This window comes from Procambarus clarkii, chromosome 11, assembly GCF_040958095.1.
Source record: "Procambarus clarkii isolate CNS0578487 chromosome 11, FALCON_Pclarkii_2.0, whole genome shotgun sequence".
Taxonomy (NCBI): Eukaryota; Metazoa; Arthropoda; class Malacostraca; order Decapoda; family Cambaridae; genus Procambarus; species Procambarus clarkii.
In genome coordinates, this window is record NC_091160.1 from 34871274 (window position 1) to 34898976 (window position 27703).

The 27703-nt window shown below is 46.0% G+C and overlaps 2 protein-coding genes across 2 annotated transcripts in view; one reads left to right on the plus strand and one right to left on the minus strand.

The window, feature by feature from the left end:
* Positions 1 to 1796: 1796 nt before the first annotated feature.
* On the minus strand, positions 1797 to 12801 carry LOC138363663 (pneumococcal serine-rich repeat protein-like). The gene is made up of 3 exons (XM_069323037.1): positions 12797 to 12801; positions 8351 to 12761; positions 1797 to 8191 (listed from the first exon to the last, which is right to left on the minus strand). The coding sequence occupies exons 1-3, from the start codon at positions 12799 to 12801 to the stop codon at positions 3545 to 3547; spliced, it is 9063 nt and encodes a 3020-aa protein (XP_069179138.1). The 3' UTR covers positions 1797 to 3544.
* A 95-nt stretch (positions 12802 to 12896) lies between these two features.
* The window catches only part of LOC138363664 (fap1 adhesin-like), a gene marked incomplete at its 5' end in the record, with an annotated part of 30414 nt that continues 15607 nt past the window's right edge, over positions 12897 to 27703 (plus strand). Inside the window, 5 exons of the mRNA XM_069323038.1 lie at positions 12897 to 13368; positions 13417 to 14160; positions 14257 to 15984; positions 16129 to 16774; positions 18885 to 19821. Of these exons, the coding sequence (XP_069179139.1) occupies positions 12897 to 13368; positions 13417 to 14160; positions 14257 to 15984; positions 16129 to 16774; positions 18885 to 19821 (4527 nt within the window). The remainder of the gene's footprint in view (positions 13369 to 13416; positions 14161 to 14256; positions 15985 to 16128; positions 16775 to 18884; positions 19822 to 27703) is intronic.

Genomic DNA, 27703 nt, shown 5'->3' on the forward strand with positions numbered 1-27703 from the left:
CATATGATTAACGTATAATACACAATATACACACATTGAGAGGCGGGTCTAAAGAGCCAGACCTCAACCCCTGCAAGCACAACTAGGTGAGTAAAATGTGTAGAAAATGTAATTCATAAAATAAAGATTAAACAAAAAAAGTTGCGTGTGTACGAAACGACCTCACCCCCCCCCTTCCCGTCACTTTGTTTATTGTGAAAACTCCAATTAAAGTCTAATTTCTTTCATAACGAAATTATTCTTTACCAACAAACATACACCTTTACAATGCCCACGGCATCCCTTTCATTATGCAGGTAATGGTAATGAATGTTAGTTAAAGCGTAGAGAGAAGTAAGTATCTGACCTGTAAGGAGGGAGCCGCTCTGAGCATGGCGAGGGTGGAGACCGTACTGGCCGCCTGCCAGCACCTCCGGTACGACACGTTTTACGCCACACCTCTACTGATAACCCATATCTGGTAGTCAGTCACTTAAATATAGGCATAGGCATTTAAATTGGAGGTACATGTATATATATATATATATTCTGCGCAAGGTGTATTCCACTTCTTTGTATATTCACTGTAAACTTATTTTTTTTTTTTTTTTTTTTTTTTTTTGAGATATATACAAGAGTTGTTACATTCTTGTAGAGACACTAGTACGCATAGCGTTTCGGGCAGGTCCCTGGAATACGATCCCCTGCCGCGAAGAATCGTTTTTTCATCCAAGTACACATTTTACTGTTGCGTTAAACAGAGGCTACAGTTAAGGAATTGCGCCCAGTAAATCCTCCCCGGCCAGGATACGAACCCATGACATAGCGCTCTTCAGATATAGTCTTATAGTCTTCAGATAACAGCACACACCCTCTTTCTATTTTAATCCCTAACATGGTAAACATACATTCACTCTATACATTCTCTTTGTGCTATTTCCATGTACAAAATCCTTGTTCCTAAATGCTAGTCCTGATATGAAACTCTTCCTTGATAGATGTAATAGAACCCATGACCAACACACCAGAAAACAATCTCATATCCCTAGACTAAATCTGTACAAACACTCCATGCAAATAAAAATTATTAAAAGGACCCAGTCTACGGAACTCACTCCCTAATGAATTAAAAAAATTGTCCAACCTATGCCTTATTCAAAAGTAAAATAGAAAAGTACCTAATTTCATCCTCACAATTTTTTGCCTTGTGTTCCAAACTCACACAGTATCATGTGCTATCCACTCACCAAATGTTTTATGTTAATGATATGGAACTTCACCAGCATAATCAATAATATTAATTTATATTGTAGTTATTATGTTGAACTCTAATTCCGCTTCCACGTACCTATTAATACTTTCATCAGTTAGATTAAGGACTTGCCCGAAACGCTATGCACGAATCTAACGTGCATATAGGCTTTGCAAGAATATAGGCTTTGCAAGATTATAGGCTTTGCAAGATTATAGGCTTTGCAAGAATATAGGCTTTGCAAGAACATAGGCTTTGCAAGATTATAGGCTTTGCAAGAATATAGGCTTTGCAAGAACATAGGCTTTGCAAGAACATAGGCTTTGCAAGAACATAGGCTTTGCAAGAACATAGGCTTTGCAAGAATATAACGCTCAAACACCAATGTTATGTACTCCCACAACCCAATGTACTTTCTTGTATATAAATAAATAAATAATCTGCCCTCATGTTCGGTCAAGATGTTAGTTTACATTACACTTTAAAGAAGAAATATTCATTGCTATTGATAATACAGGAATTGTTGGTAATAAGGTTAAATAAAACGTTAAAAAGCCCAAAAAAATAAGTATAAACAAATGTTTATTATTATTTACAATATTACACACATTCCTGGTAGTGAAAAACACTCCCAAAACAGTAAAGAAATACCAAGATACAAGTATTGTATTTAGAGATAATTCACTCATCACAGATGGAACATTGTCAACTATCAAGACTAATTTAACGTTAGTGTTATTCACATATTTTCATACAATAATGTGTAATGATTCCATTAACGGCCTAACGGCAGTAAATGTAGGTGATTGTAACCTATCCACCGCTGCCCACTGTATGGATAGGCGAATGATGGTGTGCATGATAAGCCAATCAAATGATGAATCTAACTCGCCGCATATGTAAATTGCTTAGCTTAAGAGGCTATCTTAGTCGTTCTCGAACCCATTGTTTATATAATTCATTAAATTGTGTAACTGGCTTATTTAGACTAACTTGCTTAGCTAATTAAGTGAGTTTTGGGGTTCATTTCCTGAGCACATTATGTGTCTAATCTTTTGCACTACCGCCCACAGGATGGGTGTGGGGTCCACTAGCGCCCACAGGATGGGTGTGGGGTCCACTAGCGCCCACAGGATGGGTGTGGGGTCCACTACCGCCCACAGGATGGGTATGGGGTCCACTACCGCCCACAGGATGGGTATGGGGTCCACTACCGCCCACAGGATGGGTATGGGGTCCACTACCGCCCACAGGATGGGTGTGGGGTCCATTACCGCCCACAGGATGGGTATGGGGTCCACTACTGCCCACAGAATGGGTGTGGGGTCCATTACCGCCCACAGGATGGGTATGGGGTCCACTACCGTCCACAGGATGGGTATGGGGTCCACTACTGCCCACAGGATGGGTATGGGGTGCACTAGCGCCCACAGGATGGGTATGGGGTCCACTACCGCCCACAGGATGGGTGTGGGGTCCATTACCGCCCACAGGATGGGTATGGGGTCCACTACTGCCCACAGAATGGGTGTGGGGTCCATTACCGCCCACAGGATGGGTATGGGGTCCACTACTGCCCACAGAATGGGTGTGGAGTGAAAAATATATTAACTCAACTATGGGTGGAATGTACGAAATATGAAACATTGTAAGTATAAACAGTCTACATTTTGTAACATTAACATTATAGAGGGCCTGAGAAACATGGCTACAATCAAACTTAACTCTTCCTAAACTTAATGTAAAACAAATATTTACTAAATTACGCATAAGATTGCGTATATTAAACCAAGAAACGCTTAGTTAAGCCTTGGGAGCCTTAGGTTTATGGTCATAGGCTGCTTCAATTTTCGTTTTTTTAAATTATAATAGTGGACATTTTTGGGTTACAAAATTTCATATATTGTACATTTCATCAACAGTAGCTGTAGGTATCGTTAGTTTTGGAAGATGGGTCGCACTCTATCCAATATCCGTACATTGTGAGACTGATACCCAAAAGAGGGTACTGATACACAATCACTCGGTCACTTCGTACACACTGTACATATCGTCATCACGCACTTAAGTGTCCACTTAAGAACTCTGTACATCTTTCTTCAGTCATGGCGGCTTTGTTTACATTAGTTCATGAGCACCGAAGCGCTACGTGGTTGTTTATAACAATAATAACCTTGGGTTGGGAAGTTTCCAAGCCCGTAAACTGTTTAATAAATGTAAACATAAGGCGCCATGATTGAGGAAAGATGAGCATCTTTTGTAAGTGGTTGCGTAAATGCTTGATGAATCCTGGTGGTCCCCGGACTACTTTATCTACGACGCTGGTCTCTTGCTACGGAAAAAGAATCTTATAAATCTTTGGAAAAAAGATAAAGCTGGTTTGGATACAGACACGTACTCTGCTTCTTTCTCTTCATCTGCTGTAGATGTTAATCCCTCTTCAGCTGCTTCGATGTCGGTAGCAAGTCCAATCTCTTCTAACTCAGTAGCTGGTGTTTTCTTTGCTTCACATGCTGCCTTGACATCATTCACTTCTGCTTCATTGGCAGCACCAGACTCTGCTTCAGTGGCCTCTGCTTCAGTGGCCTCTGCTTCAGTGGCCTCTGCTTCGGTGGCCTCTGCTTCAATGGCCTCTGCTTCAGTGGCCTCTGCTTCAGTGGCCTCTGCTTCGGTGGCCTCTGCTTCGGTGGTCTCTGCTTCAATGGCCTCTGCTTCAGTGGCCTCTGCTTCAGTGGCCTCTGCTTCGGTGGCCTCTGCTTCAGTGGCCTCTGCTTCAATGGCCTCTGCTTCAGTGGCCTCTGCTTCAACGGAGAGTTCTGCAACAGTATTGGGTGCTGCCTTTGCCTCAGCGACAGGTGCTTCCGCGACTTCATCAACAGCTCCTGCTGTATCAGCAAATGCTGCCTCGATACCAGCAGTAAACGCTTGACATATTTCAGTAGCAGGTGCTTCCTCTGCTATAGTGGCGGGTGCTTCATCTGCTATAGTGGCGGGTGCTGCATCTGTTATAGTGACGGGTGCTGCATCTTCTACAGTGACATGTGCTGCATCTGCTACAGTGACAATTGCTGCATCTGCTACAGTGACAGGTGCTGCATCTGCTACAGTGACAGGTGCTGCATCTGCTACAGTGACAAGTGCTGCACCTGCTAAAGTGACAAGTGCTGCATCTGCTACAGTGACAAGTGCTGCATCTGCAACAGTGACAAGTGCTGCATCTGCTACAGTGACAGGTGCAGCATCTGCTACAGTGACAGGTGCTGCATCTGTTACAGTGATAGGACCTGCATCTGCTACAGGGGTAAGTGCTGCTTCCAATTCTGTTGCAGGTGCTGCTTTCGATTCTGTAGAAGGTGCTGCTTTCGATTCTGTAGAAGGTGCTGCTTCTGATTCTGTGGCAGGTGCTGCTTCTGATTCTGTGACAGGTGTTGCTTCTGATTTTGTAGCAGGTGCTGCTTCTGATTCTGTGGCAGGTGCTTCTTCTGATTCGGTGTCAGATGCTGCTTCTGATTCTGTGACAGGTGCTTCTTCTGATTCTGTGGCAGGTGCTTCTTCTGATTCTGTGTCAGATGCTGCTTCTGATTCTGTGGCAGGTGCTTCTTCTGATTCTGTGTCAGATGCTGCTTCTGATTCTGTGGCAGGTGCTTCTCCTGATTCTGTGGCAGGTGCTTCTTCTGATTCTGTATCAGGTGCTGCTTTCGATTCTGTGGCAGGTGTTGCTTCCAATTCTGTAGCAGGCGCTTCTTCTGATTCTGTGGCAGGTGCTGCTTCCGATTCTGTGGCAGGTGCTTCTTCTGATTCTGTGACAGGTGCTGCTTTTGATTCTATGGCAGGTGCTGCTTCCGATTCTGTGGCAGTTGCTGCTTCTGATTCTATGGCAGGTGCTGCTTCTGATTCTATGGCAGGTGCTGCTTCCGATTCTGTTGCAGGTGCTGCTTCTGATTCTATGGCAGGTGCTGCTTCCGATTCTGTTGCAGGTGCTGCTTCTAATTTTATGGCAGGTGCTTCTTCTGATTCTGTGGCAGGTGCTGCTTCCGATTCTGTGGCAGGTGCTTCTTCTGATTCTGTGACAGGTGCTGCTTTTGATTCTATGGCAGGTGCTGCTTCCGATTCTATTACAGGTGCTGCCTCTAATTCTATGGCAAGTGCTTCTTCCGATTCTGTGGCAGGTGCTGTTTCCGACTCTGTGGCAGGTGCTGCTTCTGTATCTACGACAGGTGCTGCTTCTGATTCTGTAGCAGGTGCTTCTTCTGATTCTGTAGCAGGTGCTGCTTCTGATTCTGTGACAGGTGCTGCTTCTAATTCTATGGCAGGTGCTTCTTCCGATTCTGTGGCAGGTGCTGCTTTTGATTCTATGGCAGGTACTGCTTCCGATTTTGTGGCAGGTGTTTCTTCTGATTCTGTGGCAGGTGCTTCTTCCGATTCTGTGGCAGGTGCTGCTTTTGATTCTATGGCAGGTGCTGCTTCTGATTCTGTGGCAGGTGCTGCTTTTAATTCTATGGCAGGTGCTTCTTCCGTTTCTGTGGCAGGTGCTGCTTCTAATTCTATGGCAGGTGCTTCTTCCGATTCTGTGGCAGGTGCTGCTTTTGATTCTATGGCAGGTGCTGCTTCTGATTCTGTGGCAGGTGCTGCTTTTAATTCTATGGCAGGTGCTTCTTCCGATTCTGTGGCAGGTGATGCTTCTGATTCTATGGCAGGTGCTGCTTCTGATTCTATGGCAGGTGCTGCTTCTAATTCTATCGCAGGTGCTTCTTCCGATTCTGTGGCAGGTGCTGCTTCTGATTCTCTGGCAGGTGCTGCTTCTGATTCTATGGCAGGTGCTGCTTCTGATTCTGTAGCAGGTGCTGCTTCTGATTCTGTTACAGGTGCTGCTTCTGATTCTGTAGCAGGTGCTGCTTCTGATTCTGTTACAGGTGCTGCTTCTGATTCTGTAGCAGGTGCTGCTTCTGATTCTGTTACAAGTGCTGCCTCAGATTCTGTGACAGGTGCTGCTTCTGATTCTGTAGCAGGTGCTGCTTCTGATTCTGTGGCAGGTGCTGCTTCTGATTCTATGGCCGGTGCTGCTTCTGATTCTGTGGCAGGTGCTGCTTCTGATTCTATGGCCGGTGCTGCTTCTGATTCTGTGGCAGGTGCTGCTTTCGATTCTGTGGCAGGTGCTGCTTCTAATTCTCTGACAGGTGCTGCTTCTGATTCTATGGCCGGTGCTGCTTCTGATTCTCTGACAGGTGCTGCTTCTGATTGTATGGCAGGTGCTGTTTCTGATTCTATGGCAGGTGCTGCTTCTGATTCTATGGCCGGTGCTGCTTCTGATTCTCTGACAGGTGCTGCTTCTGATTCTGTGGTAGGTGCTGCTCCTGATTCTCTGACAGGTGCTGCTTCTGATTCTATGGCAGGTGCTGCTTCTGATTCTATGGCAGGTGCTGCTTCTGATTCTATGGCAGGTGCTGCTTCTGATTCTATTTCAGGTGCTGCTTCTGATTCTCTGACAGGTGCTGCTTCTGATTCTATGGCAGGTGCTGTTTCTGATTCTGTGACAGGTGCTGCTTCTGATTCTATGGCAGGTGATGCTTCTGATTCTGTGGCAGGTGCTGCTTCTGATTCTGTGACAGGTGCTGCTTCTGATTCTATGGCAGGTGCTGCTTCTGATTCTATGGCAGGTGATGCTTCTGTTTCTGTGGCAGGTGCTGCTTCTGCTTCTGTGACAGGTGCTGCTTCTGATTCTCTGACAGGTACTGCTTCTGATTCTGTGGCAGGTGCTGCTTCTGATTTTATGGCAGGTGCTGCTTCTGATTCTATGGCAGGTGCTTCTTCCGATTCTGTGGCAGGTGCTGCTTCTGATTCTGTGACAGGTGCTGCTTCAGATTCTCTGACAGGTGCTGCTTCTGATTCTGTTACAAGTGCTGCTTCTGATACTGTAGCAGGTGCTGCTTCCGATTCAGTGGAAGGTGCTGCTTCCGATTCTGTGGCAGGTGTTGCTTCTGATTCTCTGACAGGTGCTGCTTCTGATTCTGTGGCAGGTGCTGCTTCTGATTCTCTGACAGGTGCTGCTTCTGATTCTGTGGCAGGTGCTGCTTCTGATTCTGTGACAGGTGCAGCTTCTAATTCTGAAGCAGGTGCTGCTTCTGATTCACTGACAGGTGCTGCTATTGATTCTGTGGCAGGTGTTGCTTCTGATTCTGTGGCAGGTGCTGCTTCTGATTCTATGGCAGATGCTGCTTCTAATTCTGAAGCAGGTGCTGCTTCTGATTCTCTGACAGGTGCTGCTATTGATTCTGTGGCAGGTGTTGCTTCCGATTCTGTGACAGGTGCTGCTTCTGATTCTGTGACAGGTGCTGCTTTCGATTCTGTGGAAGGTGCTGCTTCTGATTCTGTTACAGGTGCTGCTTCCGATTCTGTTGCAGGTGCTGCTTTCGATTCTGTTACAAGTGCTGCCTCAGATTCTGTGACAGTTGCTACTTCTGATTCTGTAGCAGGTGCTGCTTCTGATTCTGTTACAAGTGCTGCCTCAGATTCTGTGGCAGGTGCTGCTTCTGATTCTGTTACAGGTGCTGCCTCAGATTCTGTGGCAGGTGCTGTTTCTGATTCTATGGCCGGTACTGCTTCCACTTCTGTGTCAGATGGTGCTTCTGATTCTGTGGCAGGTGCTTCTTCCGATTCTATGGCAGGTGCTGCTTCTGATTCTATGGCCGGTGCTGCTTCTGATTCTGTGGCAGGTGCTGCTTCTGATTCTGTGGTAGGTGCTGCTTTCGATTCTGTGGCAGGGGCTGCTTCTGATTCTCTCACAGGTGCTGCTTCTGATTCTGTAGCAGGTGCTGCTTCTGTTTCTGTGGCAGGTGCTGCTTCTGTTTCTGTGGCAGGTGCTGCTTCTGATTCTCTGACAGGTGCTGCTTCTGATTCTCTGATAGGTGCTGCTTCTGATTCTGTAGCAGGTGCTGCATCAGATTCTGTGACAGGTGCTGCCTCAGATTCTGTGACAGGTGCTGCATGAGATTCTGTGACAGGTGCTGCTTCTGATTCTCTGACAGGTGCTGCTTCTGATTCTGTGACAGGTGCTGCTTCTGATTCTCTGACAGGTGCTGCTTCTGATTCTCTGACAGGTGCTGCTTCTGATTCTCTGACAGGTGCTGCTTCTGATTCTGTGACAGGTGCTGCTTCTGATTCTCTGACAGGTGCTGCTTCTGATTCTGTAGCAGGTGCTGCATCAGATTCTGTGACAGGTGCTGCATCAGATTCTGTGACAGGTGCTGCATCAGATTCTGTGACAGGTGCTGCTTCTGATTCTATGGCCGGTGCTGCTTCTGATTCTATGGCAGGTGCTGCTTCTGATTCTATGGCAGGTGATGCTTTTGATTCTGTGGCAGGTGCTGCTTCTGATTCTGTGAAAGGTGCTGCTTCTGATTCTCTGACAGGTACTGCTTCTGATTCTGTGGCAGGTGCTGCTTCTGATTTTATGGCAGGTGCTGCTTCTGATTCTATGGCAGGTGCTGCTTCTGATTCTATGGAAGGTGCTGCTTCCGATTCTGTGGCAGGTGTTGCTTCTGATTCTCTGACAGGTGCTGCTTCTGATTCTGTGGCAGGTGCTCCTTCTGATTCTCTGACAGGTGCTGCTTCTGATTCTGTGGCAGGTGCTGCTTCTAATTCTGAAGCAGGTGCTGCTATTGATTCTGTGGCAGGTGTTGCTTCTGATTCTGTGGCAGGTGCTGCTTCTGATTCTATGGCAGGTGCTGCTTCCGATTCTGTGACAGGTGCTGCTTCTAATTCTGAAGCAGGTGCTGCTTCTAATTCTGAAGCAGGTGCTGCTTCTGATTCTCTGACAGGTGCTGCTATTGATACTGTGGCAGGTGTTGCTTCCGATTCTGTGACAGGTGCTGCTTCTGATTCAGTGGGAGGTGCTGCTTCTGATTCAGTGGGAGGTGCTGCTTCCGATTCTTTAACAGATGCTGCTTCCGAATCTGTGGAAGGTGCTGCTTCCGAATGTCTGACAGGTGCTGCTACCGATTCTGTTACAGGTGCTGCTTCTGATTCTGTAGCAGGTGCTGCTTCCGATTCTGTTACAGGTGCTGCTTCCGATTCTGTTGCAAGTGCTGCTTTCGATTCTGTGGAAGGTGCTGCTTCTGATTCTGTTGCAGGTGCTGCTACCGATTCTGTTACAGGTGCTGCTTCCGATTCTGTTGCAAGTGCTGCTTTCGATTCTGTGGAAGGAGCTGCTTCTGATTCTGTTACAGGTGCTGCTTCCGATTCTGTGGAAGGTGATGCTTCTGATACTGTAGCAGGTGCTGCTTCTGATTCTGTGAAAGGTGCTGCTTCCGATTCTGTAGCAGGTGCTGCTTCCGATTCTGTGACAGGTGCTGCTTCCACTTCTGTGTCAGATGGTGCTTCTGATTTTGTGGTAGGTGCTGCTTCTAATTCTATGGCAGGTGCTGCTTCCGATTCTATGGCAGGTGCTGCTTCTGATTCTATGGCCGGTGCTGCTTCTGATTCTGTGGCAGGTGCTGCTTCTGATTCTCTGACAGGTGCTGCTTCTGATTCTCTGACAGGTGCTGCTTCTAATTCTGTGACAGGTGCTGCTTCTGATTCTCTGACAGGTGCTGCTTCTGATTCTGTGACAGGTGCTGCTTCTGATTCTGTGACAGGTGCTGCTTCTGATTCTGTGACAGGTGCTGCTTCTGATTCTCTGACAGGTGCTGCTTCTAATTCTGTGGCAGGTGCTGCATCAGATTCTGTGACAGGTGCTGCTTCTGTTTCTGTGGCAGGTGCTGCTTCTGATTCTGTAGCAGGTGCTGCATCGGATTCTGTGACAGGTGCTGCATCAGATTCTGTGACAGGTGCTGCTTCTAATTCTCTGACAGGTGCTGCTTCTGATTCTGTGGCAGGTGCTGCATCAGATTCTGTGACAGGTGCTGCTTCTGATTCTATGGCAGGTGCTGTTTCTGATTCTATGGCCGGTGCTGCTTCTGATTCTCTGACAGGTGCTGCTTCTGATTCTGTGGCAGGTGCTGCTCCTGATTCTCTGACTGGTGCTGCTTCTGATTCTATGGCCGGTGCTGCTTCTGATTCTATGGCAGGTGCTGCTTCTGATTCTATGGCAGGTGCTGCTTCTGATTCTCTGACTGGTGCTGCTTCTGATTCTATAGCAGGTGCTGTTTCTGATTCTATGGCAGGTGCTGCTTCTGATTCTATGGCCGGTGCTGCTTCTGATTCTATGGCAGGTGATGCTTCTGATTCTATGGCAGGTGATGCTTCTGAATCTGTGGCAGGTGCTGCTTCTGATTCTGTGACAGGTGCTGCTTTTGATTCTCTGACAGGTACTGCTTCTGATTCTGTGGCAGGTGCTGCTTCTGATTTTATGGCAGGTGCTGCTTCTGATTCTATGGCAGGTGCTTCTTCCGATTCTGTGGCAGGTGCTGCTTCTGATTCTGTGACAGGTGCTGCTTCAGATTCTCTGACAGGTGCTGCTTCTGTTTCTGTTACAAGTGCTGCTTCTGATACTGTAGCAGGTGCTGCTTCCGATTCAGTGGAAGGTGCTGCTTCCGATTCTGTGGCAGGTGTTGCTTCTGATTCTCTGACAGGTGCTGCTTCTGATTCTTTGACAGGTGCTTCTTCTGATTCTGTGGCAGGTGCTGCTTCTGATTCTGTGACAGGTGCTGCTTCTAATTCTGAAGCAGGTGCTGCTTCTGATTCTCTGACAGGTGCTGTTATTGATTCTGTGGCAGGTGTTGCTTTCGATTCTGTGACAGGTGCTGCTTCTGATTCTGTGGAAGGTTCTGCTTCTGATTCTGTTGCAGGTGCTGCTTCGAATTCTGTTACAGGTGCTGCTTCCGATTCTGTGGCAGGAGTTGCTTCTGATTCTCTGACAGGTGCTGCTTCTGATTCTATTTCATGTGCTGCTTCCGATTCTGTGGAAGGTGCTGCTTCTGATTCTGTTACAAGTGCTGCTTCGAATTCTGTTACAGGTGCTGCTTCCGATTCTATTGCAGGAGTTGCTTCTGATTCTCTGACAGGTGCTGCTTCTGATTCTCTGACAGGTGCTGCTTCGGATTCTCTGACAGGTGCTGCTTCTAATTCTGTGGCAGGTGCTGCTTCTGATTCTCTGACAGGTGCTGCTTCTAATTCTGTGGCAGGTGCTGCATCAGATTCTGTGACAAGTGCTGCTTCTGTTTCTGTGGCAGGTGCTGCTTCTGATTCTCTGACAGGTGCTGCTTCTGATTCTGTAGCAGGTGCTGCATCAGACTCAGTGACAGGTGCTGCATCAGATTCTGTGACAAGTGCTGCTTCTGATTCTGTGGCAGGTGCTGCTTCTGATTCTCTGACAGGTGCTGCTTCTGATTCGCGGACAGGTGCTGCTTCTGATTCTGTGACAGGTGCTGCTTCTGATTCTGTGACAGGTGCTGCTTCTGATTCTCTGACAGGTGCTGCTTCTAATTCTGTGACAGGTGCTGCATCAGATTCTGTGACAAGTGCTGCTTCTGATTCTTTCTCAGGTGCTGCCTCAGATTCTGTGACAAGTGCTGCTTCTGATTCTGTGGCAGGTGCTGCTTCTGATTCTCTGACAGGTGCTGCTTCTGATTCGCTGACAGGTGCTGCTTCTGATTCTGTGACAGGTGCTGCTTCTGATTCTGTGACAGGTGCTGCTTCTAATTCTCTGACAGGTGCTGCTTCTGATTCTGTGGCAGGTGCTGCATCAGATTCTGTGACAGGTGCTGCATCAGATTCTGTGACAGGTGCTGCTTCCGATTCTGTGGCAGGTGCTGCTTCTGATTCTGTGGCAGGTGCTGCTTCTGATTCTGTGACAGGTGCTGCTTCTAATTCTGAAGCAGGTGCTGCTTCTGATTCTCTGACAGGTGCTGTTATTGATTCTGTGGCAGGTGTTGCTTCCGATTCTGTGACAGGTGCTGCTTCTGATTCTGTGGAAGGTTCTGCTTCTGATTCTGTTGCAGGTGCTGCTTCGAATTCTGTTACAGGTGCTGCTTCCGATTCTGTGGCAGGAGTTGCTTCTGATTCTCTGACAGGTGCTGCTTCTGATTCTATTTCATGTGCTGCTTCCGATTCTGTGGAAGGTGCTGCTTCTGATTCTGTTACAAGTGCTGCTTCGAATTCTGTTACAGGTGCTGCTTCCGATTCTGTTGCAGGAGTTGCTTCTGATTCTCTGACAGGTGCTGTTTCGGATTCTCTGACAGGTGCTGCTTCTAATTCTGTGGCAGGTGCTGCTTCTGATTCTCTGACAGGTGCTGCTTCTAATTCTGTGGCAGGTGCTGCATCAGATTCTGTGACAAGTGCTGCTTCTGTTTCTGTGGCAGGTGCTGCTTCTGATTCTGTGACAGGTGCTGCTTCTGATTCTGTAGCAGGTGCTGCATCAGACTCAGTGACAGGTGCTGCATCAGATTCTGTGACAAGTGCTGCTTCTGATTCTGTGGCAGGTGCTGCTTCTGATTCTCTGACAGGTGCTGCTTCTGATTCGCTGACAGGTGCTGCTTCTGATTCTGTGACAGGTGCTGCTTCTGATTCTGTGACAGGTGCTGCTTCTGATTCTCTGACAGGTGCTGCTTCTAATTCTGTGACAGGTGCTGCATCAGATTCTGTGACAAGTGCTGCTTCTGATTCTTTCTCAGGTGCTGCCTCAGATTCTGTGACAAGTGCTGCTTCTGATTCTGTGGCAGGTGCTGCTTCTGATTCTCTGACAGGTGCTGCTTCTGATTCGCTGACAGGTGCTGCTTCTGATTCTGTGACAGGTGCTGCTTCTGATTCTGTGACAGGTGCTGCATCAGATTCTGTGACAGGTGCTGCATCAGATTCTGTGACAGGTGCTGCTTCCGATTCTGTGGCAGGTGCTGCTTCTGATTCTGTGGCAGGTGCTGCTTCTGATTCTGTAGCAGGTGCTGCATCAGATTTTGTGACAGGTGCTGCATCAGATTCTGTGACAGGTGCTGCTTCTAATTCTCTGACAGGTGCTGCTTCTGATTCTGTGGCAGGTGCTGCATCAGATTCTGTGACAGGTGCTGCATCAGATTCTGTGACAGGTGCTGCATCAGATTCTGTGACAGGTGCTGCTTCTGATTCTATGGCAGGTGTTGCTTCTGATTCTATGGCAGGTGCTGCTTCTGATTCTGTGACAGGTGCTGCTTCTGATTCTATGGCAGGTGCTGCTTCTGATTCTATGGCAGGTGCTGCTTCTGATTCTGTGACAGGTGCTGCTTCTGATTCTATGGCAGGTGCTGCTTCTGATTCTATGGCAGGTGCTGCTTCTGATTCTGTGGAAGGTGCTGTTTCCGAATGTCTGACAGGTGCTGCTTCCAATTCTGTTACAGGTGTTTCTTCCGATTCTATGGCAGGTGCTGCTTCTGATTCTATGGCAGGTGCTGCTTCTGATTCTCTGACAGGTGCTGCTTCTGATTCTGTGACAGGTGCTGCTTCTGATTCTGTGACAGGTGCTGCATCAGATTCTGTGACAGGTGCTGCATCAGATTCTGTGGCAGGTGCTGCTTTCGATTCTGTCACAGGTGCTTCTTCCGATTCTATGGCAGGTGCTGCTTCTGATTCTCTGACAGGTGCTGCTTCTGATTCTCTGACAGGTGCTGCTTCTGATTCTCTGACAGGTGCTGCTTCTGATTCTCTGACAGGTGCTGCTTCTGATTCTCTGACAGGTGCTGCTTCTGATTCTCTGACAGGTGCTGCTTCTGATTCTCTGACAGGTGCTGCTTCTGATTCTCTGACAGGTGCTGCTTCTGATTCTCTGACAGGTGCTGCTTCTGATTCTCTGACAGGTGCTGCTTCTGATTCCGTGACATGTGCTGCTTCTGATTCTGTGACAGGTGCTGCTTCTGATTCTCTGACAGGTGCTGCTTTTGATTCTGTGACAGGTGCTGCTTTCGATTCTGTGACAGGTGCTGCTTCTGATTCTGTGACAGGTGCTGCTTCTGATTCTGTGGCAGGTGCTGCTTCTGATTCTGTGGCAGGTGCTGCTTCTGATTCTGTGACAGGTGCTGCTTCTGATTCTGTGACAGGTGCTGCTTCTGATTCTGTGGCAGGTGCTGCTTCTGATTCTGTGACAGGTGCTGCTTCTGATTCCGTGACAGGTGCTGCTTCTGATTCTGTTACAGATGCTGCTTCTGATTCTGTGACAGGAGCTGCTTCTGACTCTGTAGCAGGTGCTGCTTCCAATTCTGTGGAAGGTGCTGTTTCTGACTCTGTTACAGGTGTTTCTTCCGATTCTATGGCAGGTGCTGCTTCTGATTCTCTGACAGGTGCTGATTCTGATTCTGTGGCAGGTGCTGCTTCTGATTCTGTGACAGGTGCTGCTTCTGACTCTGTAGCAGGTGCTGCTTCCAATTCTGTGGAAGGTGCTGCTTCCGAATGTCTGACAGGTGCTGCTTCTGATTCTGTTACAGGTGCTGTTTCTGACTCTGTTACAGGTGTTTCTTCCGATTCTATGGCAGGTGCTACTTCTGATTCTGTGACAGGTGCTGCTTCTGATTCTGTGGCAGGTGCTGCTTCTGATTCTGTGACAGGTGCTGCTTCTGATTCCGTGACAGGTGCTGCTTCTGACTCTGTAGCAGGTGCTGCTTCCAATTCTGTGGAAGGTGCTGTTTCTGACTCTGTTACAGGTGTTTCTTCCGATTCTATGGCAGGTGCTGCTTCTGATTCTCTGACAGGTGCTGATTCTGATTCTGTGGCAGGTGCTGCTTCTGATTCTGTGACAGGTGCTGCTTCTGACTCTGTAGCAGGTGCTGCTTCCAATTCTGTGGAAGGTGCTGCTTCCGAATGTCTGACAGGTGCTGCTTCTGATTCTGTTACAGGTGCTGTTTCTGACTCTGTTACAGGTGTTTCTTCCGATTCTATGGCAGGTGCTACTTCTGATTCTGTGACAGGTGCTGCTTCTGATTCTGTTACAGGTGCTGCTTTTGATTCTCTGACAGGTGCTGCTTCTGATTCTGTGGCAGGTGCTGCTTCTGATTCTCTGACAGGTGCTGATTCTGATTCTGTGACAAATGCTGCATCCGATTCTTTGGCAGGTGCTGCATCAGATTCTGTGACAGGTGCTGCATCAGATTCTGTGGCAGGTGCTGCTTTCGATTCTGTCACAGGTGCTTCTTCCGATTCTATGGCAGGTGCTGCTTCTGATTCTCTGACAGGTGCTGCTTCTGATTCTCTGACAGGTGCTGCTTCTGATTCTCTGACAGGTGCTGCTTCTGATTCTCTGACAGGTGCTGCTTCTGATTCTCTGACAGGTGCTGCTTCTGATTCTCTGACAGGTGCTGCTTTCGATTCTGTGACAGGTGCTGCTTTCGATTCTGTGACAGGTGCTGCTTCTGATTCTGTGACAGGTGCTGCTTCTGATTCTGTGGCAGGTGCTGCTTCTGATTCTGTGGCAGGTGCTGCTTCTGATTCTGTGACAGGTGCTGCTTCTGATTCTGTGACAGGTGCTGCTTCTGATTCTGTGGCAGGTGCTGCTTTCGATTCTGTGACAGGTGCTGCTTTCGATTCTGTGACAAGTGCTGCTTCTGATTCTGTGACAGGTGCTGCTTCTGATTCTGTGGCAGGTGCTGCTTCTGATTCTGTGGCAGGTGCTGCTTCTGATTCTGTGACAGGTGCTGCTTCTGATTCTGTGACAGGTGCTGCTTCTGATTCTGTGGCAGGTGCTGCTTTCGATTCTGTGACAGGTGCTGCTTTCGATTCTGTGACAAGTGCTGCTTCTGATTCTGTGGCAGGTGCTGCTTCTGATTCTGTGACAGGTGCTGCTTCTGATTCTGTGGCAGGTGCTGCTTCTGATTCTGTGGCAGGTGCTGCTTCTGATTCTGTGACAGGTGCTGCTTCTGATTCTGTGACAGGTGCTGCTTCTGATTCTGTGGCAGGTGCTGCTTCTGATTCTGTGGCAGGTGCTGCTTCTGATTCTGTGGCAGGTGCTGCTTCTGATTCTGTGACAGGTGCTGCTTCTGATTCCGTGACAGGTGCTGCTTCTGATTCTGTTACAGATGCTGCTTCTGATTCTGTGACAGGTGCTGCTTCTGATTCTGTGGCAGGTGCTGCTTCTGATTCTGTGACAGGTGCTGCTTCTGATTCCGTGACAGGTGCTGCTTCTGACTCTGTAGCAGGTGCTGCTTCCAATTCTGTGGAAGGTGCTGTTTCTGACTCTGTTACAGGTGTTTCTTCCGATTCTATGGCAGGTGCTGCTTCTGATTCTGTGACAGGTGCTGCTTCTGATTCTGTTACAGGTGCTGCTTTTGATTCTCTGACAGGTGCTGCTTCTGATTCTGTTACAGGTGCTGTTTCTGACTCTGTTACAGGTGTTTCTTCCGATTCTATGGCAGGTGCTGCTTCTGATTCTGTGACAGGTGCTGCTTCTGATTCTGTTACAGGTGCTGCTTTTGATTCTCTGACAGGTGCTGCTTCTGATTCTGTGGCAGGTGCTGCTTCTGATTCTCTGACAGTTGCTGCTTCTGATTCTGTGGCAGGTGCTGAATTCGAATCTGTGACAGGTGTTGCTGGTACTGTTGAAGATAGTGGTACTAGAGTTATGGTGTCGACATCTCTTGGTTCTTCTAATCTGTATCCTTTGGGCCTATCGCCGGTTGTCTCTATTTCAAGTTCTAAAAATGAATTACTTTTGATTAATGGCAACATCATTATGTTAATCTTTAATTATTTTGTAATTTTTTTATTTCTCTTTTAAGTTTTTTTGGTAATTTAGAAAACGTAATTAATTATATTAAACAAATATAATTTAAGATTGAAATATTATTATTTTTAATAGATCTAATTGCTACTCACCGAGTGGGGCCATGGTAGCGGGGGTGACCTCTGGGGGCAGGTGTTCTAGTACACCCGGCACGGGGGTGACCTCTGGGGGCAGGTGTTCTAGTACACCCGGCACGGGGGTGACCTCTGGGGGCAGGTGTTCTAGTACACCCGGCACGGGGGTGACCTCTGGGGGCAGATGTTCTAGTTCACCCGGCACGGGGGTGACCTCTGGGGGCAGGTGTTCTAGTACACCCGGCACCGGGGTGACCTCTGGGGGCAGCTGTTCACATCTTGTTTGGCTGCCATACACCCTCCTGGTCTGAACAATACAACCATATTGATCACGGCTATTGAAGGTGCGCGTGTTAGTAACTGTAGGCTACTCATAATTGCATATACAAGGCATAAAAAGAAAGAGAATAGCCTAGTATGACAGTTAACGGAGCCAATTCTGAAACGTGAACGATAAACATGAGAAGCAGAAACCAGAACTGTGGCTATTAGCATCATATTTCACAGAGGTTGCATGCCACGAATATATTTCAAGTACGATACCTGCTTGGAGGAGAAGTAGGATGGGGTGGTGGTGGTGGAGGCGAGGGCGTGTGTGGGCGGCGAGGGTGTGTGTGGGCGGCGTGTGTGTGTGTGGGCGGCGAGGGTGTGTGTGGGCGGCGAGGGCGGCGTGGGCGGCATCATCATGGAAGACTGGAGCGCCCCACAGGCTGCACCACTCATCCGGTCTTGCTGTGACGGCAACACAATAATGATCATTGTTAAAAAGAATCAATTTTTACTCTCAGACCTAGTCCAGTCCAACCACTTGGGCTGGACGGTAGAGCGACGGTCTTGCTTCATGCAGGTCGGCGTTCAATCCCCCGACCGTCCACAAGTGGTTGGGCATCATTCCTTCCCCCCGTCCCATCACAAATCCTAATTCTGACCCCTTAATTCTTGGTGATTTCTGCTGATAATCCCCCTCCCCTCAGACCGTGACATACGCCAGCTGCCATAATGAAACACATTGGCACTAAGGAACACACACTGTTCCTTAGTGCCAATTTGATGTTCAGAGCTAAAGAAGACTTTTAGAACTGAGTTCTGTTTATATATTCATAATATTAGCAAAAACTAATATCTGGTTATTTTGCCTAATAGGAAGGCAAAACTTCTTGTTATACATAAAACAATTGTTCATAATTACAATGTTGGCTTTTTTTTGCGTCATCGCGTGCAAAATTCGTTATTTACATCACTACATTTATTTTTTGTTCAAGATTGACTTTCACGTTATGTGGAAAACACGAGTCTGGCTACTTTTGTATTTTTCTTTAGTTATAGCTAGTTATGTTTTCTTTCATTATGATATGAAAAGAAAATTTAAAATTAAAGGATGACTATTTATATATATTTCTACATACAGATAATTCTATATATCAGGAGACAGACTCCTGAGCACCTATATTTACTGGTAAGTGAACAGCGGCATTAGGTGAAAGGACTGCTGACTGCTACACGCAGTCAGCAGTCCTGTTAAGGGCGGTCCTACTCCTGTTAGGGGCGGTCCTACTCCTGTTAAGGGCGGTCCTACTCCTGTTAGGGGCGGTCCTACTCCTGTTAGGGGCGGTCCTACTCCTGTTAGGGGCGGTCCTACTCCTGTTAAGGGCGGTCCTACTCCTGTTAAGGGCGGTCCTACTCCTGTTAAGGGCGGTCCTACTCCTGTTAGGGGCGGTCCTACTCCTGTTAGGGGCGGTCCTACTCCTGTTAGGGGCGGTCCTACTCCTGTTAGGGGCGGTCCTACTCCTGTTAGGGGCGGTCCTACTCCTGTTTTGGGCAGTTCTACTCCTGTTAAGGGCGGTCCTACTCCTGTTAGGGGCGGTCCTACTCCTGTTAAGGGCGGTCCTACTCCTGTTTAGGGCAGTTCTACTCCTGTTAAGGGCGGTCCTACTCCTGTTAGGGGCGGTCCTACTCCTGTTAAGGGCGGTCCTACTCCTGTTTTGGGCAGTTCTACTCCTGTTTTGGGCAGTCCTACTCCTGTTAGGGGCGGTCCTACTCCTGTTAAGGGCGGTCCTACTTCTGTTAAGGGCGGTCCTACTCCTGTTTTGGGCAGTTCTACTCCTGTTTTGGGCAGTCCTACTCCTGTTAGGGGCGGTCCTACTCCTGTTAAGGGCAGTCATACTCCTGTTAGGGGCGGTCCACCTCCTGTTAAGGGCAGTCCTACTCCTGTTAGGGGCGGTCCTACTCCTGTTAAGGGCAGTCCTACTCCTGTTAAGGGCAGTCCTACTCCTGTTAAGGGCAGTCCTACTCCTGTTAAGGGCAGTCCTACTCCTGTTAAGGACAGTCCTACTCCTGTTAAGGGCAGTCATACTCCTGTTAAGGGCAGTCCTACTCCTGTTAAGGGCAGTCATACTCCTGTTAAGGGCAGTCCTACTCCTGTTAAGGGCAGTCATACTCCTATTAAGGGCAGTCATACTTCTGTTAAGGGCAGTCATACTCCTGTTAAGGGCCGTCCTACTCCTGTTAAGGGCAGTCATACTCCTGTTAAGGGCAGTCATACTCCTGTTAAGGGCAGTCCTACTCCTGTTAAGGGCAGTCATACTCCTGTTAAGGGCAATCCTACTCCTGTTAGGGGCGGTCCTACTCCTGTTAAGGGCAGTCATACTCCTGTTAAGGGCAGTCCTACTCCTGTTAAGGGCGGTCCTACTCCTGTTAAGGGCAATCCTACTCCTGTTAGGGGCGGTCCTACTCCTGTTAAGGGCAGTCATACTCCTGTTAAGGGCAGTCCTACTCCTGTTAAAGGCGGTCCTACTCCTGTTAAGGGCGGTCCTACTCCAGTTAAGAGCGGTCCTCTTAAGCAGGTTTGGCAATCATCCGCCCATCCCCCGCCCCCCACCCCCCACGAAGAGCCCAGTAATTTAACATAGCGCTTTGTGATCTACTGTGATGTTGTAAACCTGCAGCAGATATCTTGTAACAGTACAGTGGTCTACGTTCTCGGCTCATGATAAGAGGGAACCGAGTTTAATCCCCGGGCAGGGCAGAAGCGGTTGGGCAACGCTTCCTTTCACCTGATGCATCACAAAATAGCTAGTAATGGAAATGTCTTCTCGCAGACATAATACCACAGGATAAAAACCCACACGCTTGTGTATATGTGAAATTTATGAAAGGAATTTATACTAAGTCTTTGATACTCTCCCGAGTGCTTTGTCGAGGTCAGAGTGTGTGGTGAGGAGGAGCCTCACATCTCCTGTCTCTGACAATGGGAATTATTGTCAGAGTTTGTGGTGCCCAAGGGCCAGATTCACGAAAGCAGTTACGCAAGCATTTACGAACCTGTACATCTTTTCTCAATCTTTGGCGGCTTTGTTCCCAATTACTAAACAGTTAATGAGCTCCGAAGCACCAGGAGGCTGTTTATAACAATAACAACAGTTGATTGGCAAGTTTTCATGCTTGTAAATTGTTTAATAAATGTAACCAAAGCCGTTAAAGATTGAGAAAAGATGTACACGTTCGTAAGTGCTTGCGTAACTGCTTTCGTGAATCTGGCCCCTGGCAACCACCACAGAGGTAAATGGGCCGACGCGCTCTACATCGCTGCCAGACAATAAGACCGGGAAGAGGTGCAAAATAAGCGCGCGAATCACTAACAAAACAAACGATTGAGCGAGACAGTTGTATCAGGGGTGCCACCACAACCATGAGGGGGAGGGAGGTCTCATACTGATTATTATTATATCCTCCCAGCTATAGGGTGGTCTTATGAACCAGGGACAAGATCTCGTAGGTATATTGCCTCAAGAAAACACTATATTATCCTAGCGCTCTCTTCGGGAACAGAGACTGAGGGACATGACTGGCTTTACGTTCTCTCTCTAGGAATATCTTACCATAGATTTCCGTTGGGAGAAGTCTCGCCAACCATAAATACTGTATTATTAGATGTTAGAAGAGCACCTGGTCATAAATTACCCAACTCATCTACCTCTCTCCCTCGCTAATAACCCACAAGGATTATAATCATCTGAATCGTCAACATATGAAGGTGTGAATTTACCCAACGGGTGTCCACGTAAGCAATGCAACTGTCAGCGATATATAGAGCGGCCAGTTTCCTGTCCCAGCGCCTCGGGGTCGCGACGCAGAGAGGAAATGCTCGCTGTATCTTGGGCACGCACCCAACCTCCGAAGAGATGGATGAGGTCTTCGAACAGCGATATTGCTATATGTATTTAATATTATATATATATATATATATATATATATATATATATATATATATATATATAATATATATATATATATATATATATATATATATATATATATATATATATATATATATTTATTTATTTATATTAATGGACAGGGGTCTCCAAGGTGTACTTAAACCATAACAAGTACGCAGTGTGCATTTTTCCACATAAAAGTACACATTATACCAATATGCACTAGAAGCTCTGAGAGAATGAACCGGCCACTCAGCTGACAAAAAAGACACAAATGGTTTTGCGGTGCGCGACCTCAAGCCGGCTCTGGTAACTCACGTATCGTGTTCAGCGCTGACGTACCGCGGGTATAGACCACAAGACGGGATCCAAATATATGGCGTGTCAAACTGCGCTTCTGGCACCATGGAGTAGCCTAGGATGTTCCCAGATTCACGAAGCAGTTACGCAAGCACTTACGAACCTGTACATCTTTTCTCAATCTTTGGAGGATTTGTTTCCAATTATTAAACAGTTAATGAGCTCCGAAGCACCAGGAGGCTGTTTATAACAATAACAACAGTTGATTGGCAAGTTTTCATGCTTGTAAACTGTTTAATAAATGTAACCAAAGCCGTCAAAGATTGAGGAAAGATGTACACGTTCGTAAGTACTTGCGTAACTCTTCGTGAATCTCCTAGCCTGACGTTCCCAATGACGCAACTCACAACAGATGGCTATAACTTCCACGTACGTGTTTACTGCCAGGTGAGCAGAAGTATCAGGTGGAAGAGAACGTACCCAACCTTCTGAGGGCCGGGAAATAAACCCATGACCAGTCAGCTGTGATGGTGTTACGGCCGCTAGGCTGCAGGTAGCTTGCTCACCCTCCAATATACTACACTATACTACTCTGATTTGTACACCCTCTAATACACTACACTACACTGATTTGTTCATCCTCCAATACACTACACTACACTGATTTGTTCACCCTCTAATACACTACACTACACGGATTTGTTCACCCTCCAATACACTACACTGATTTGTTCACCCTCCAATACACTACACTACACTGATTTGTTCATCCTCCAATACACTACACTACACTGATTTGTTCACCCTCCAATACACTACACTACACTGATTTGTTCATCCTCCAATACACTACACTACACTGATTTGTTCACCCTCCAATACACTACACTACACTACACTGATTTGTACACCCTCTAATACACTACACTACACTGATTTGTTCACCCTCTAATACACTACACTACACGGATTTGTTCACCCTCCAATACACTACACTACACTACACTGATTTGTTCATCCTCCAATACACTACACTACACTGATTTGTTCACCCTCCAATACACTACACTACACTACACTGATTTGTTCACCCTCCAATACACTACACTACACGCATTTGTTCACCCTCCAATATACTACACTACACTGATTTGTTCACCCTCCAATACTCTACACTACGCTGATTTGTTCATCCTCCAATACACTACACTACACTGATTTGTTCACCCTCCAATACACTACACTACACGGATTTGTTCATCCTCCACTACACTACACGGATTTGTTCACTCTCCAATACACTACACTACACGGATTTGTTCGCTCTCCACTACACTACATTACACTAATTTGTTCACCCTCCAATACACTACACTACACGGATTTGTTCATCCTCCAATACACTACACTACACGGATTTGTTCACTCTCCAATACACTACACTACACGGATTTGTTCACTCTCCACTACACTACATTACACTAATTTGTTCACCCTCCAATACACTACACTACACGGATTTGTTCACTCTCCACTACACTACACTACACGGATTTGTTCACCCTTCAATATTCTGTACTCGTGTATAAGTAACATAACACATATCGACAAAACTGGTTCGGGCTATTACATATACAAACATCTTTATTTAAGTAGCTACAGCCATCTTCTTCACTCTTAAAATATCTTTAATGTAATAAACTATGCGCGAATTAAATGAAATTAATTTTTTTTATTCAGGAAAAAGTACATATATAGATGATGTGTTACAAACATAATGTAGTATACATTAGGGTGCATAACCAAGCAAATATTGCGACAGCCAGAAAAATGATAGGATGGATTACGAGAACTTTCAAATCCAGGGATCCCATCACAATGGTTGTACTCTTCAAGTCACTTGTGTTGTCCCGTCTTGGGTACTGCTCAGTACTCACTTCCCCCTTCAGAGCAGGAGAGATTGTTGAAATAGAGGGAATACAGAGAACATATACGGCACGCATAGACGAGATAAAGCACCTAAATTATTGGGATCGTCTCAAACCTCTTCAAATGTACTCACTAGGAAGGAGACGAGAGAGATACCAAATAATGTATAATTGCCTTGTAACACTTATGTATATGTAATTTATATTGTATTTTTTAAATAAAGATAAAAAAAAAATAATATACACATGGAAAATACTGGAGGAACAGGTCCCTAATCTGCACAGTAAAATAACAACGTACTGGAGTGAACGATATGGAAGAAAATGCAGAATAGAACCAGTGAAGAGCAGAGGTGCCATAGACACAATCAGAGAACACTGTATAAACATCAGAGGTCCGCGGTTGTTCAACGTCCTACCAGCGAGCATCAGAAATATTACAGGAACAACCGTGGACATCTTCAAGAGGAAACTAGATTGTTTCCTTCAAAGAGTGCCGGACCAACCGGGCTATGGTGGGCCTGCGGGCCGCTCCAAGCAACAGCCTGGTGGACCAAGCTCTCACAAGTCAAGCCTGGCCTCGGGCCGGGCTTCGGGAGTAGAACAACTCCCAGAACCCCATCAACCAGGTAATATTTATAGAAAGAGCTTGTACATACAATACCTAAAGCCACTACGTTGTTTTAGCCTATTACAAGTTACTGTTTACTTGATCTATTATATTAGGCTTCAATAACCTTAATACTGTATTTGAAAACAAAATATTTTAATATTTTATTTTATTTTATTATTAATATTTTTTTTAATAATAATTTTTTAATAATTTTAAATAATAATAATTAATAATTAATAATTTTTTAATTTTAATAATAATAATTTTAATAATTTTTTAATAATTTTTTTTATTTTAATTTTAATATTTTGATGCATTTAAAATATAATGCCTGAATTTTAGGGGGTATTGTAGTACAGTTGGCTTCGCGTTTTCGACTCAATCGGGGGATCCCGGGTTCGATCCCCGACCGGCACAGAAATAGTTGGGCATGATTAATTTTACCTAATGCCTCTGTTCACCTAGATCGGTAAACAGGTATCCGGGAGTTACACAACTATTGTGGGAAGCATGTTGGCCTGGGTCAATAGTTTAACACATCCTCCTGTTTTAGATAGTACTTTTTGTAACTATGTAGACCATTCTACATATATATTGACGTAAAAGGCAATTAAATAGTAAAATTTGGTACTATTCACTTTATAGTCCTAAAAAAAAGGCTAAAAACAAGCGTAAATATTCCTATAGGCCTAGTATAGCACATATATGTACTATATTAGGCTTCAGATAGCGTGTATTAGGCCTAGGAAGGTCTGTTTAGGCTTGTCTTTGCAGCACAAATACAAAACTTTTCCCGGTTTGTTCAAATTCAACTGTCCGATATCTAATTGCTAATTACCTTTTACGTTAATATATATGTGATGGTTCTCATCGTTAGTATAAGTACCACCTAACCAGGAGGCTGGGCTGAATAGTTCGGCCTTCGGGTAAGAGGACCGATATGAACCTAAGGTATATAAATATATATATACACAGGCTTCCTGTACCCCAACAAAACTAAAACTAATTATTTAAAATTAACTTTTTCTATGCTAACTTCTATGGGAGCCGAGCGGACAGCACGCTGGACTTGTGATCCTGTGGTCCTGGGTTCGATCCCAGGCGCCGGCGAGAAACAATGGGCAGAGTTTCTTTCACCCTATGCCCCCTGTTACCTAGCAGTAAAATAGGTACCTGGGTGTTAGTCAGCTGTCACGGGCTGCTTCCTGGGGGTGGAGGCCTGGTCGAGGACCGGGCCGCGGGGACACTAAAAAGCCCCGAAATCATCTCAAGATAACTACCGTGATCTTCACGGATACTACCATGCAGCTTGAGGAACAGGTTAGTAATTACAATTCATATGACAGAGGACAGAAACTTTTACACCTGTTGATTAAATGTTGACCAGACCACACACTAGAAAGTGAAGAGACGACGACGTTTCGGTCCGTCCTGGACCATTCTTGAACTTGAGAATGTTCTAGGACGGACCGAAACGTCGTCGTCCCTTCACCTTCTAGTGTGTGGTCTGGTCAATCTACATCTCAAAGGGATAGAGTAGCTTAGACTATTTCTACCCCCCCCCCCCTGACCATTTACAAGTCGATTATGAGGCGAGTCTTGTTGTTGAGAGGCGAGGCAAGAGAGCTAGAGCTCGACCTCCACAGTCACAGCTAGACGGGTACAAGTCCAGACGCGTGGTGATGAGCAAGCACTAATACGGCTTCGCTCAAGTAATAACTTCCCAGACTGTGTGCTTGAGTCACGTGTGATGACGTCACTGGTCGGCTACGATAACGAACCATCAACCGACTGTCAATGAGCTGTCAAGAGGCCGTCAACATTCACTCACATAAAAGGGCCTTCAACACTGTGATTTACTAAAGACCCTCAACACAATCATACAAAATGTCAACACTGTGTTCCACTGAGCAATATGACTGTAGGTGTTGATTCCATGCACAGTGCCCAACCACTTGGCACATTGGGGGATCGAACACCGGCCCTACAAGAAGCGAGGCCTATCGCTGTACCTATCAGTACATGGTTGCAGATATCACAAAGCGCTGTTTTAAAAGAAGCATGTGGATCAGAGAAGCGATATCTGCAAGCCGGGACCCAAGAGTCTGAACACACTCCAGCAAACACAAACACATCAGCAAACACACACACACACACGCGCGCGTGAGCCAACCCGCTAATGAGGTCAGCAGTGACAAGCAGGATAAGCAGGTGACAGGTGCTTCTGTAGGTCAAGAGTGCATAGGCAGTGCTTCTTCACTAACTCACTCGAGGAGAGAGAGAGAGAGAGAGCGAGAGAGAGAAAGAGAGAGAGAGAGAGAGAGAGAGAGAGAGAGAGAGAGAGAGAGAGAGAGAGAGAGAGAGAGAGAGAGAGAGAGAGAGAGAGAGAGAGAGAGAGAGAGAGAGACAGAGAGAGAGAGAGAGAGAGAGAGAGAGAGAGAGAGAGAGAGAGAGAGAGAGAGAGAGAGAGAGAGAGAGAGAGAGAGAGAGAGAGAGAGAGAGAGAGAGAGAGAGAGAGAAAGAGAGAGAGAGAGAAAGAGAAAGAGTCGGAGAGTCGCTACATGTGTACTACACTAAAAAAAATAATAGAAAAAGCGATTTACTGTGTACTCCACTGTCGCTGTAAACTACATTATCACCGAGATATTTTGTCAATAATAATAAATCCCGTTGTCCTGTAGTGAGGTTTCTGAAGCTTCCCTATAGACCAACTACTGACCTATCCGCATGCAACCCACTACAGCTGCCTAAATCCCCGGGTACCTATTTTGCTGCTAGTAAAACAGAGGCATCAGGTGAAATGAAACGCGCCCAACCGTTACTGTCCTACCCCGGGGGATTCGTCCTCGATTATATAGCGAGGTCGCAGAATACAGTACTACAGAACCCATATATATATCACAAAAAATATCTTACACTTCAAAACTCAAAAGATTTCTATATTAACATGTTTTAACGCCACGTTGACTTAATATATATTTTTAATTAACCTGTTAGTATTATGAAAACATCATTATACATGAATTTATACATTGTACATGAAGGTTTAAGAAAATATGTAACAATGGGGCAGCCTTAAAACTGTCTACAGAAGTATTGTTCAGAGATACCTAGAACAAAAAGTTCCAAGCAGCACGGGCTATGGTGAGCCCGTGAGTTCAGAGATTGTACCGTCAAGGAGCTCGGGTGTTGCTGCTTGTCCGACTGGTAATAGAACGACGTATTTTGACGTATACTCTAAAGCCAAAAATTGTCGTACTAGCAAATGGTAGCGGCTCGTGAAATTGACGTACTGTCCGGTTTTCTGTTTGCGGGTCCGCTGGTAGGTTAGGATAAGGCCACTATTAGTGGTTAGTACGACTGTTTCTTGACGTAGGGAAACCTTAAGAGGACGGGTTGGGAGCATCGCTGACACACTTTAAAATTTTCCAAAATTTATTTAAACAGTTTCTTTCATTAATTATTTTGTTAGAATCAAAACAAATTCTGTTTACAAGTAATTCTTGTTTATATTTAACAAAATCCTTGTAAATTCCTTTAAAATTAAACGTTCTAAAATTTGATTCAGTCTTTATTGTAATTTTGGACGTATTTCTTTAAGTAAACATTGAAAAATATATAAACGAATGAAGTACAAGAAATTCAATATATTTTTTTTTATTTAAAA

Bases quoted from the DNA above. Each gene is read 5' to 3' on its own strand.
- LOC138363663 (XM_069323037.1), bottom strand. The intron at 8,192-8,350 runs GTCAGAGAATCA...ACAGAATCTGAG, and splicing joins CAGAATCAGAAGCAGCACCT to GCAGCACCTGTCACAGAATC.